At 49.8% G+C, this 12,462-nt stretch overlaps 1 protein-coding gene across 2 annotated transcripts in view; it reads right to left on the reverse strand.

Moving 5' to 3' along the window:
* Positions 1–3,251: 3,251 nt before the first annotated feature.
* Positions 3,252–12,462, reverse strand: part of LGR6 (leucine rich repeat containing G protein-coupled receptor 6) — a gene marked incomplete at both ends in the record, with an annotated part of 124,774 nt that continues 115,563 nt past the window's right edge. For both annotated transcript variants that reach the window (XM_080699270.1, XM_080699271.1), the window contains 3 exons: positions 3,252–4,507; positions 6,836–6,916; positions 11,356–11,516. In XM_080699270.1, the coding sequence (XP_080555396.1) occupies positions 3,252–4,507; positions 6,836–6,916; positions 11,356–11,516 (1,498 nt within the window). The remainder of the gene's footprint in view (positions 4,508–6,835; positions 6,917–11,355; positions 11,517–12,462) is intronic.

The following is a 12,462-nucleotide window of genomic DNA, read 5'->3' on the forward strand; positions in this document are numbered from 1 at the left end:
TGGAAACAGGGTCTCACTAGATTGCTGAGAGCCTCACTAAGTCACTGATGCTGGCTTCAAACTTTTGCCATCCTCCTGTCTCAGCCTCCCAAGTACTGGGATTACAAGCGTGCACCACCACTCCCGGCTTCCTCTCTTACTCTTTAAAGTTTTATTCTTCTGGGAAAAGGAAACTACAGGGGAGTTGAAAGAGGAAGGCAAGGAGAAGGCTCAGCTGTTAATTTTGTTAATGCATGGTCTTTCTATTTTAGCTCTGGATAGTTTGAGCTTTCCTTTTGATAGACACAGAGATGCTTAGCAAACTCTAGTCCACCATGAGAAGCTCCCAAGGCACAGCACTCAGAGCCCAGCGGTTCTCAACATTTCCACCACCATAGAGCCCTTGAGCGGATCCTTTTCCATGGTCACCACTTTGGAAGATTTTTATCAATCAGACAGAATGCATGTACAGGCACCAAACAATTTGAGTTTTGATTTTATGATTAATCAAAAACATACATAATCTTTATAACCTTCTACTGATCACACAGGAGTAGCATACAGATTTGCTACAAATTTCATTAAAAAAAAAAACCCCAACTGCACAATCTTATTCCGGGTAAATGTACAATATTGACTAGACATTTTGAATAATGAAAATAGTTTCTATAGAACACCTCTACTACCTTCCCCCACACCTCTCTTCTGACCAGAATGTCCAGCCTCAGCAGATGACATCAGTGCCACCCTAGAGCTAGCAGCCAAAAAAACACTGGGCTTGGCTCACTCTTCAAAGGAGAAACCACCTGTAGGAAACAGTTCTTGAAACTCCTAAACCTCTGGCATATGGCCACTCCACTCCACTTCAAGGCTGGCTCCCTAACTCCAAGGGGAGCAGTGATCAATGCTGCAGGGGGTTGGGGTGCATCTAGGGGTGTGACTTCCTAGAAGTAAGGGCTCCCCCAAATCATACCAATTTTTGTCATCCCTGTGGTGTCTCAGAGAATTCCTTTTAATGATAAGAATCATCAATTCTCAGTACCCCAAATAAAGCAGACTTGTTTAATCAAGCACTCTTGCTCAGCCCTGGACAAATAGGGAGACCAGGGGTCCTCAAACAGCTGATAAATAAAGGCCCCACTGTTTAGCAAGTGCCTACTCTGAAGTTGACTCCAAGATAGAACCCTAAGGGACCGTAAGGTCGACCTATTCAGCTCCAGAGCCTGTAAGATTCCAAGCAACTCAACTAAACAAATGACATTAAGAAATGTGCCAAGTGCTGTACCTGGTCTCTGCCACATCCCTCCACCCCAGCCTAGGCACTGTCAAGGTTCCCACTAGGCCCTGGGGTCAGTGGGAAGAGAGCAGAGATGCTAAGCTGCAGCACTTACATTGTGAACCTAGGGGAACTGCTTTCTCAGGGTTGTCCTGATGGCGGAGCACCTTGAGGTAGGGGATCGCTAAGGATTGCAACAGGATTCAGGAGAACTATGTTCTATTCAGTTTCAGAATTCCAGACTCTGTCCTTCCCATGTGACTGGTGTTGGGGTGCCCTGGGTGTCTCAGAGAAATGGATGTCTCAACAACCATTTCTGAGTCTTGGGTTCTCTTTTTATGTTTGCAAGTATCACCTTTTATGCCTGTGGGAATGCTGCAGCTCTTACCCCCTCACCCTGAGGTTGAATGTGTGTGTTTGGGTGGGGTAGAGGCACTCTGCAGTTCTTCAGATTCACTCAGGAAATAATAAAATAGGAAGGTCATGAGAAGAGGACCAGAAGGCCATGGCTTTTGTGGAGGAACCCAGGAGTTCCCAGTACCTACAATGCTTCCTAAAATGCCATGGTTCTGTTTGCTGGCCAATGGCTCCTTATTCCATAGAAAAGGTATGATTTGGGATAAAATGGGAGGACCAGGCTGTGGCAGGAGGTGGCAGAGGCATCTGATGGAAAATCACAGGGAGCAACTCAGAGTCTGAGGGACCCAAACAGCTACACACTTCCCTGCGTGTACTTTGCGGGATCCAGGACTCCTCTCTCCTGCTAGAGGCAGAAGTTTCATTGTTGCTTGAGGGTGAGAGGATGCAGGAACACTCATGGGATCTCTTTCCCCTCACCCTTCTTCAGGAGGCTAAAGCTGGAACTGCAATGGGCTCCTCCCCACCCTTCCCCAGTTAGGACAAGTGGAAAGAGAGGTAAAGTGAAGGTCTGCCCTGGCTACTGGGATCACCAGTCACCTCTCCTCTTTTCCCCCTGGTTGAACTCCTCAGACCAGGGCTCTTAAGGAGTGGTGACATCTTATGATGTCACTGGGTGCACTAGATGAGCCCGAGAAGAGAGCAGTACCAAGTTCTGTAAGATATTAATAGGTATTACATGAAAACCAACCAACCGAACAGAAATCTGTTGTCAAATAATTTGGGGGACCGGGTTAAACAAAATCCAGTAAATTTTACTACTGCCTGAATTTTCAGGGCTTTTACGATGCCAACACATTCTGTGAATCTGTAAGAAAGAGATATAATGTGTAATCCCTTCTAGAGCTTACTTTAATAGGAAGTACTTTTACATGGTAGCAAAGTCAGGATCAATGGGACATAGAACATGTTTTGTATCCTATTTATAAGTCCCGCAAGGGAGATGAAAATGCCTTTGGTGGTCCCTTTCTAGGCCTTTCTCTGTGTGGTCTCCCTGCCTGTGGTGCCCTGATCCTGGCCCTATCAGCTCTCCACTCCCTTCTCCACTCTTTTGCGTGTGTGTGTGTGTGTGGGGGGGTATTGGGGGTGGAAACCAGGGGTATTCTACCTTTGAGCTACACCCCTGCCCTATTTTTTATTCTTTATTTTGAAATAGGGTCTCGTGGAGTTGCAAAGGGCCTCACTAAGTAGCTGAGGCTGTCTGCGAACGGTCATCCTCCTGTCTCAGCCTCCCGAATGCCGTGATCACAAGCGTGCGCCACCGCGCCCGGCTTCCCTTCTCTCTTTTATTTCTCTCATTTCCCTTAAGCAAATTTCCAGGTCTCTGGCCCACAGCTTTAGACCTGACAGGGAAGAGGCCAACATGAAGGTGCGGCTGAGGAAAGCCAAGGGAAAACTCAGCCAGGGAGCAGCCACTGGGATGGCCCTGGAGGGAGGACACCCATGGAACCAGCCAGGGCCATCCTGCTGAGGGCGCACTGTTGAGTTTGGATTGCATTTATTTTATAAGCAGCCATCGTCCAAGGAGCAGGGAGAGAGGCAAGGGAGTAGGTGGAAAGAGAAGGAGGAGGAGGGCTATTTATAAGTGTGAGGCAAAGGCTGGGCCAGAGGGCCGGTAGCCCCCACTCACTGACGAGCCCCGGCCTGCTGACGTGGCGCCCTCAGCCCTTAGCAGCAGTTCTCCATCCATGGAGGGCTGTGGGTTCCCAAAGAGGGTCCCCACTGGCTCTACAAAACGGCTTCCCTCCAGCCTGGAGGCCCCTGGCTGCTGGCAGGTGATAAGAGTCACAGAGGGGAAGCCATAGGTCTCCAGCCCAGGGGGCCGCCCAGCCTCAGAAGCTTCCAAAATGAGATCTACATCAGAGAAGGCCACCAGAGCCTGGGTGGAGTCGCAGGAGCTCTTCTCCAGCTCCCTGGAAGCTGCGTAGGCGAGGGGCCCTGGAGCTCCGGTGCGGGGCCAGAGGCGCCGGAGGTCATCCCTGAAGTGGGGGTTGAAAAGCAGGTAGAGCAGCGGGTTGAGGCAGGCGGGCAGGGGCAACACCACCAGCAGGACGGACTTGACGGCCTCGGGGGTGACGGGGAAGAGGCCCAGCATGGAGGCGAAGCTGAGGAAGGCCACGGGACAGTAGAGGAGCCCATCCGCGAAGATGAGCCAGGCCACGTGCCTCACCATGGCGCAGTCCCACACGGCCTCAAAGTCGCCCCGCGGCAGGTCACAGTAGAGTTTGATGTAGGCTCCGGCTACCACCAGGAAGCAGAAGGAGTTCATCATCACCAGGGCCACGGCGAAGCCCAGGGCGGCCGGCTGGCCCTCGGGCGGGGCGTAGGGCAGGCAGAGCGGGGAGGCGCCGTACTCGCCCACCGAGACCAGGGGCAGCGCGGCGGCCAGTGCGGCCAGCGCCAGGCACACCAGGGCCCCCGCGCGCACGCTGCGCAGGGCCGGCGCCTTCCCGTAGGCGCGCACGCACGACACCGAGACGCTGCACTGCACCGCGGCCAAGGTGAGCAGCAGCACCGAGGCCTCCGACCCCAGCACCGCCAGGAAGCCCGTGGCCCGGCAGCCCAGCCCGGTCTCCCAGCGGGCCCCGTACTCGGCGAACTGGCCGAAGGTCAAGGCGTCCACCGAGGCCAGGAGGCCACAGGAAATGCCCGTCAAGGTGTTGGCGCCGGCAATTGTGCCCACCACGAACTTGACCGGGGGCAGGGGCACCGGCCCGCCGGCGAACACGGTGAGCAGCACCAGCCCGTTGCAGAGCACCGACAGCAGCAAGATGGCCCACACCGCCAGGCGGATGCCCCAGCTCTCAAAGAGGTGCTCGCACGGCTTGAAGGGGCCTGTAGGAGAGAGGAGCAGACATTACCCAGGACCAGAGGCTGCTGGGATGCAGTCCTGGGACAAGAGACTCCCTCATCCAGAGGAGAGGAAGTAGGCCCATAGAAGTGCTCCTCTTGAGGGAGGCTGGCCTCGCCTCTACTCTCAGAGAACTCCTGGCTGGGGCTGGGAGAGAAACAACGGGCAGCTCTTCCTCCAAGGAGCCACAAATGGGGTAACCACTAATACTCCTCGGATAGGTGGAAAAAATGTAAACACGTATAGGCACGCACACAGTGCAGATTGACACAGTGCAAAACCAGCCATCAAGGACATGTTAAGTAAAGCAGTCTTTCCAAAGGAGCAGCCTTTGGAAGGATGGCAGGGAGACTAGCCTACGGGAGACCAGATGCCATCAGAACAGGGGACATGGCTGGGATAGAGGGCGCTGGGGGGCTGCCCAGGCAGTATCCATTCCCTGACTGAGGCTCTGCTCAGGACTCCACCGCGGATGAGGCCTAACCAGGTATCACACCAGGCTGGCTCTCCCTTGCTCTGTAAGAGAGGTGTAGAGCCCATTTTCTATTCATCAGTCAATCAGTATTTGGGAGTTTTCAAAATATAGAAGACTTCTGGGGTTTTCCAGTCTGACTCCATGCACTGGATGGGTGAGATCCTGGTGTTGCCCATCTCTCTCTCCCCAGTCTGTTCTTAACGCACCTTATAACGAGCTATTTTTAAAACATTTTTTTCTGATTATGAAATAATAGATGGTAATTGTAGAAAATTTGAAAATGTAACATGGAAAAATTAACACTGCTATGACTTCACCTCTCAGAGAGAACTCATTATTTTGACATGTTTCCTTCCAGTTTTTGAAATACACATATGCATCTAGGGTTTTTTTTGGGGGGGGTTGTTTTTTTGTTTTGGTGGTACTGGGGTTCCTAGAAGTCCTTCTACCTCTGGGCTACACTCCCAGACCTATTTTTATACTTTCTTATTTAGAAACAGGGTCTCTTAAATCAGCGAGGCTGGCTTCAACCTGTGCGATCCTCCTGTCTCTGCCTCCCAAGCGCAGGGATTACAAGCGTGCGCCACCACGCCTGGCACATCTAGGTTTTTAAACTATAGCTTTTGATTCTAAGTTAGATTTTGTTATGCATATGTTCCACATCCTTATGTCCCTCCAAAACATGTTTTCAGTGACTATGTAATAAGTACCCCACTATTGGATGTACCATAAAAATTTATTTATTTAAAATAAATTTAATTTAAATTAAAATTTATTTGGCCATTTGTATGAGTTATTTTAAAAGCAAGTTTAAGTGGGACCTTGTTTTTTGAATTCCCTCTTCTACCTCATCCCTGTTGCTAACTGATTTTCAGAGGTGAATTTTCTGTGACAGTGTGAATGAAGCATGTGGGTTTCTAAGTGGAAAAATAATGCCACCTGCGACCTCTAGTTTGGATCAGTGCTGACCCTGAGCTGGTGCCAGTTGTTATTAAGTGCTAAGAGCTGGTGTTGGGCAAGACCAGGCCAGCACTTTAGACTTTAGAGGACGAAAGTGAGAAGTTCAAGGAGCCTGAGCCAACAAAGATGGAAACCTGGACAATGGAAGTGGAGTGAAAGAGAAGGAGAAAACGGTTCACTGCTTTCTGTTCACTCTCAATATTCCCGTCCTGGCCTTAGGTAGCAAGCTGCTGGCTTCTGGCAAGGTCTGTTAACATTTTATACCCAGGGCAGGACCTTGTTTATTCTTAGTATCTTAGGTTGAATTGTACCAAGGAGAAAGAGAATTTTCTTTCTTTACAGCAAAATAGACTCTAGAGGAAGTTTCCTCTATTATAAGGGTTAGACAGTACTGTAAGAGTCATCCAGGGACACAGGAGTTTTTCTACCCTGGAGAATTTGATAGAGAGAGACCACAATCTCCCTGGGATGAAGGACCGAGGGCTGGAGGGAGTGATTTTTCAAAGTCCCACTTGGCTCTAAGATTCTGTGCCATGGGTCCTAGACTAAAGAAGTGCTCAGAAGCAGTCCCATGTTCCCCTGAGTGACTTCATTCTTGATTCTCAGCTTTCTCCTGCATGCATAACCTCTAATTGGCTGATTTGGAAAGATTACTTGACTCCCTCTCACCTCTGCCACTTCTCCCCACGAGTAGCCATCTGAGGAAGGGAACTCTAGCTCCTTCCCCAGAAATTATGAGGAGAGGTAACTCTCTCAGCAGGTTGAATGTCAGGTAAAAAAAAAAAAAAAAAGTTCATGAAGCAGAGCTGTATAGATGTGCCAGCTGGCTTGGCCTGAGGTGCTGGTACCCTTTCCCACCCCCAGGCACCCATCTCACCTGGAATAGGGCTACACTGGACACTAGGATGTGGCTTTGAGTCCTCCATCTCCAGCTGGAGCTCATCCAGGTCCAGGTCATCTGAGCAGGGAGACGAAAAAGTGGCTCAGGCCTGGGTCTTCATGTCAGTCAACACCACCCCTCTCTTAACTCCCATCCATTTATTTATTTATTTATCTAGGCACTAGAGATTGACCCCCAGCCCTTTTTATTTATTTATTTATTTTTGAAACACTAAGTTGCTGGCAGGGGTCTCACTAAATTGTTGAATCTAACCTCAAACCTGCACTCCTTCCTGTCTCAGCTTCTCAAGTTCTGGGATTTACAGGTGTGAATCACCCTGCTCAGTCTCCTATCCCTTTAAACAGATATCTCCCTGACTCACTCTGCTCAGCACTCCTGCACATCCATCTCTACCGTTAAATACTTGGTCGCTGCCTATTATCCACATGTGGACGTCTCGCTTAGGTCTGCCCTTTCGGCTCTCAGCATTCTGTCGTGCCTTCTGCAGTCAGCTTCAGTCCATGAGTACTTAGAGTCCAGGTGACGGCTGCACTAACAATGAGATCTATGATCATATGATCACACTGTTCTCCCTCTGGCCAGGCTGTCGCTGTAATCCCATGTCCAGTTGTGAGCACTACACATGAAGAAGGACATTCACGAGCTGCAGTGTGTTTGGAAGTGAGCCAGGCATAGTGAAAGGGCAGAAGTCACTTGCATGAGAAATAATCAAAGTATCTTGGGGGTGTTTAACTTGGAGAAGGCAAGAGAAGTGGGGATATAATGACTGTCAAAGAGCTGAAAGCAGCGGATGTGGTGGCACATGCCTATAATCTCAGTATTTGGGGGGCTGAGGCAAGAGGATCACAGGTTTGAAGCCAGCCTCAGCAATTTAGTGAGACCCTGTTTCAAACAAAATAAAAGTCTGGGGGTGTGGTTGGGAGGCGGAATGTTTCTCTGTCTATCCCACATACACCACCACCAAAAACAAAAACAAAAGCCAGGCATCTTCCTGACAGACATAAGAGTTAGGTTTCTACATAGTGTTTAGTCCCAGAGGGCAGACCCAACATAAATGGAGAGGTAATAGAAGGAGGCTAGCTATGAACATCTTCAAATATTCTTCCTAACAAGAATAAGTTTTCACAATTAGTTGTTCAACAAAGGACACCCCACCTTCAATAGGTGCACGGTGAGCTCACATGTGTGCAACAAGATGCCAACTATATTCAAGCAATGAGCAGGTGCAATGGAATTCAGGGATGGATAAGAAATGATCCTGCTCTCAAGGAGCTTTTGGAGACAAATGGAAAAAATTGTCCTGCCAAGATGCACTGCATCAACTGGTAGATTTACTTAACAGCAAGGGTTGCCATTCTCTGAGCTTTTCCTCTCCTTGTGAGTCCTCATCTTTATAGCCTACTGAGCCTTCCCAGTAGCAGCAGAAAACAGGTGAAAAATAAAGAAACTGAGGCTCAGGCTCATTGAAGGTTTTTTGCAAAGACAATATATCAGCGAAAGACCTTCTAAATAATAAGACTGGAGTTCCTCAAGTCAGACTAGGAAAGGTATCTGAGATCTAAGTGGTGAGAAAGAAATGCTTGTCTTTTAAAGGCTCCTGTACATTATTCAGGTTTGTTTGTTTTTGTACTGTGGATTGAACCCAGGGGCACCTCCAAGATATATCCCCAGAATTTTGCTGAGGCTGGCCTCAAATTTGTGATCTTCCTTATCTCAGCCAACCAAGTACTGGGCTTACAGATGTGCACCACCACTCCCGGCTCATTCTTCAGGTTTAAGAGACAGTGGCTCGTGGGCTCTTCCTCCAGCATGAGGGAATGGATAAGAGACTCTAGTCGTTGAACTTGTCCTTGTCTTTGGCTTACAGGTCTGTTTACCTTAAAGGGCAAACACCTTCAGTTGGTAGTTTTCCCAGGAGGCTGGGCGACTGTGGAGCTGGCCTTGTCCTGGACAGCGTCAGGGTGAGTAAGAGTCTGAGGTGAAGAGTCCAGGCATTTCCTCCTCTCTCTACCTCCATTCCCCACCTGCCCCCGTTCTCCAGAATGGAGCTCAGCAATTTCTTTGAAATTAAAATGTATGAATGAAATACAAGGGGTGAAATCTGTAGACTCTGTCTGAGGCTGGGAAAGTCATGGCCAAGGTGTTAAGTAACCACTCTTCAAACAAGGAGGAAATCGAATCTGGCTGGAGCAACGGCTCCTGGCTTTCCTCCTCAAGGCTCTTTTGCTTCCCCAGGAAGTGAGGGGCCCTGCCCTACCTCCCATTACAGGCGGCAGGCAGCCCATGAGCTTGACGCCCTGTGGTTCTCAAGACCTAAGCCCGGTGGAAAGTTTCACCTTGAGGAAGGAAAGTTTCCACTCCTCCTTCCAGCCCCCTGAGGGAGGGCGTAGCAGACATCCGGGAATGTTTTCTGGGGACAGCTGTCTGCTGACCTAGCCAGCTGCTGGGTGCTTCCTCATTGGGTCCTTGTACCTTCCTGGGAGTGCTGGTACACTGGGGGAGAGGATCTCAGAGACCCTAGACTGCCTGCCCAACATTTGGCCCCCATTACCTATGACCTGGACAGCACAACTATACTGTTCCGCATGTGCCCCAGAAGTTACCAAGTCTCAGCTGCAGTAGTAATAAACACACTTTGCCTTCTATGGAATGTTTCAATCCTCCCCAACAGCCTATGAAAGATATATTATCTTTCTCACTTAAAGATTAGGAAATTGAGGCTCGGTAAGGTTAAATAACTTGTCTGAGGCAACTCAGTTGGTGAACTATGTAACTGGGTTTAGTCTCAATTTTTTTTTTTTTTTTTTTTTGTGGTACTGGGGTGGAACCCAGAGGCTTTCTACCAGGCTATACTCCCAGACCCATTTTATACTTTATTTGGGTCTCACTAAGTTGCTGAGAGCCTCACTAAGTAGCTGAGGCTGGCTTCGAACCTGTGTGATCCTCCTGTCTCAGCCTCCCAAGTGTGGGGATTACAAGCGTGCACCACCACGCCCGGCTAGTCTCAATTCTGTCTACACCATTATAAGATATTTTTCTTACATGCTTAGATTTGGCTTTTCTGTTCAGCTTCTCCATTGAAATATTGAAGAGGGAAAGATCAAGATGGAGAAAGGAACCCAAGAGGCAGGGCCCCTTCCTCTTCTAACTCTGCTTGTAACCTGGGGCAGGAGGAGAGGAAAGCATTTCTCTCTGCCCTTCAACCAAGGCAGCATCACTTAGTAGACCATCCCTCCAAGCCCTGGCTGCCCATCTCCAACTTTCCATTTGCCCCAACTCTTCCAGAAACAGATTTGACCCAAGACAGCCTGTACCACACAGTGAGGCTTTCCTGCACCTGGTGGCCACTGAAGTCTCAATAGGCAGACTGGAGGAACAAGACAGCCTCAGAACACAAGCATCCCAGTCTGAGTGTGGTGGTTCATGCCTGTAATCCCAGTACTTGTTGAGGATAAGACTGGAAGATTACAGGTTTGATGCTAGTCTCAGCAACTTAGTGAGGCTCTTGGGAACTTAGCAAGACTCTGGTTCAATCCCCATCACCATACCAGAGAGAGAGAGAGAGAGAGAGAGAGAGAGAGAGAGAGAGAGCAATTATCTCTAAGATGTTTCTTTTATTTCTAGTATATATTGCAAGGAAATTATTTTTCTTCTAGGTCTAATTAAATTTATTTAATTCAATCCTACTTGGCTCAGGTCAATGAACTAATGGGTCTGTTTTCTCTGAAAATGCTCAAGGTTGAAGGCTCCAAGGGTGAGAAGGCAGATACAGAGAAGAAACATGTGAGCTACAAGGGAAAGGGGTATTATGAGAGATGGTACATTAAGCATGGTGCTACACAGCTATAATCCTAGCAATCTGAGAGGCTTTGGCAGGAGGATTACAAGTTCAAGGCCAGCTTCTGCAACTGAGCAAGACCCTGTCTTAAAAAATAAAAAAAGCTGGGGATATAGCTCAGTGGTAGAGCACCCCTGGGCATGCATGCGCGTGCACACACACACACATACACACACACACACACACACACACACACACACACACACACCAGGGTGGAGCTGTGTGCACACTGCACAGGATGAGGCAAATGCTGAGACATTACTACAGTCATTGTCGCCATTGTTTCTCCCTCTGCCCTGCCCACCTCTGTCTGATGTAGCCCTGAAGAGACAGGTGTAAAGAATGGGAGAGTTCCTCCCAGGTCACAAGCAGCCACAGGGCTTTCCTCTGTGGCCCTCCCAAGTCCCCCAAGCCTCAGACAAGCGTGCACCACCACGCCCGGCTAGTCTCAATTCTGTCTACACCATTATAAGATATTTTTCTTACATGCTTAGATTTGACTTTTCTGTTCAGCTTCTCCATTGAAATATTGAAGAGGGAAAGATCAAGATGGAGAAAGGAACCCAAGAGGCAGGGCCCAAGGCCCTCCCAAGTCCCCCAAGCCTCCTCTCTAACTTCTCCATGGCCCCCATTCACCAGCCCAGGCCCCATCACTCACAATGGTTCTCAGCTTGTCCAACAAGGAGACCCAGTGGCCTCTTTGGAGTGTCCTCCTCCTCCAGGTGGAAGTCCTCAGCCTGCCACTGCCCAGCGGTCTTGAAGAAGCTGGCACACACCCCATAGGCACAGCACTGGTAGGCATAGGGCACCTCCAGGATCCTAGAGGTGGGGGAGAGGGGCTGCCTCAGTGCTTGGCATGTAAGATCTTAGTCTGATCTATGAGGTCCCCAGCTCAGGGACCAGACACCCAATACCTCCCTCCAACCCCCAAGTGCCCTGCATGCTGGCAGCCTCCTGGGCTTTCTGTGTAAGAACCTTACAGCCTGACTCCTGACCCTGAAGGGCTCTGGTATTACTCTAGTCTTTCCTCATTCATCTTCAGAACTGAGATGGGAAGAGAAGCCTCTGGCCTTTGTTTAAGGAATCCCTTTACCAGGCTCAGAGGAGGGAACAGTTTCCCCCAGGTCACACAGCAGTACCCATCCCATACATCAGCTCTTCTTTTATAGTTAGAGAGGCAGGGATTCTTCTAGTGACTCTTTACCCTTGCCCTCTGTGTGACCTCCAGTCTGTCCCTGCCCCCTGTGGGCACAACAGAGCTGGATTTGGTGCCCTCTGGGGGTGAGGGCAGATGCCTGGGGCATGCCATTAGTTTGTAGAAGACGAGGCTTGGGCCACACAGGTTGTGCTGCTGGTTCTGGTGGTGGTGCTGCTGCAGGAGGAGGCCTGGATGTCATTAGCACAGGGACTGGCTGTGCGGCTTGTTTTCCACTCATCAGTGCCCTGGGCTCTGCCCCTGATTCCAAGGACCAGATGCTGCCAACGTGAAGACGGACAGCCTGGCTGTGCAGAGCCAGACGAGGAATGAGAAGGCCCGTGGGCCTTCATATCAGCTTGCTTCTGTCCTCACGGGTCCCAGAGTCTCCTAGGGGTGGTACCCAGGATGGGGTGGGATGCTAAAGGGAGGTGAGGGAGAAGGGAGTCACACACCAGGCTAGCAGGAGGTCACTGCATCCATCTTGGCCAAACTCTAAGCCACTAGGCCTTCTCTCTAGGTGAGGCTGTGGCTTTCTCCCTGTCCCTCCATGGCCTCCAGCTGTTCCCA

Source organism: Muscardinus avellanarius (genome assembly GCF_963383645.1).
Source record: "Muscardinus avellanarius genome assembly, chromosome: 7".
In the NCBI taxonomy this organism is placed as follows: domain Eukaryota; kingdom Metazoa; phylum Chordata; class Mammalia; order Rodentia; family Gliridae; genus Muscardinus; species Muscardinus avellanarius.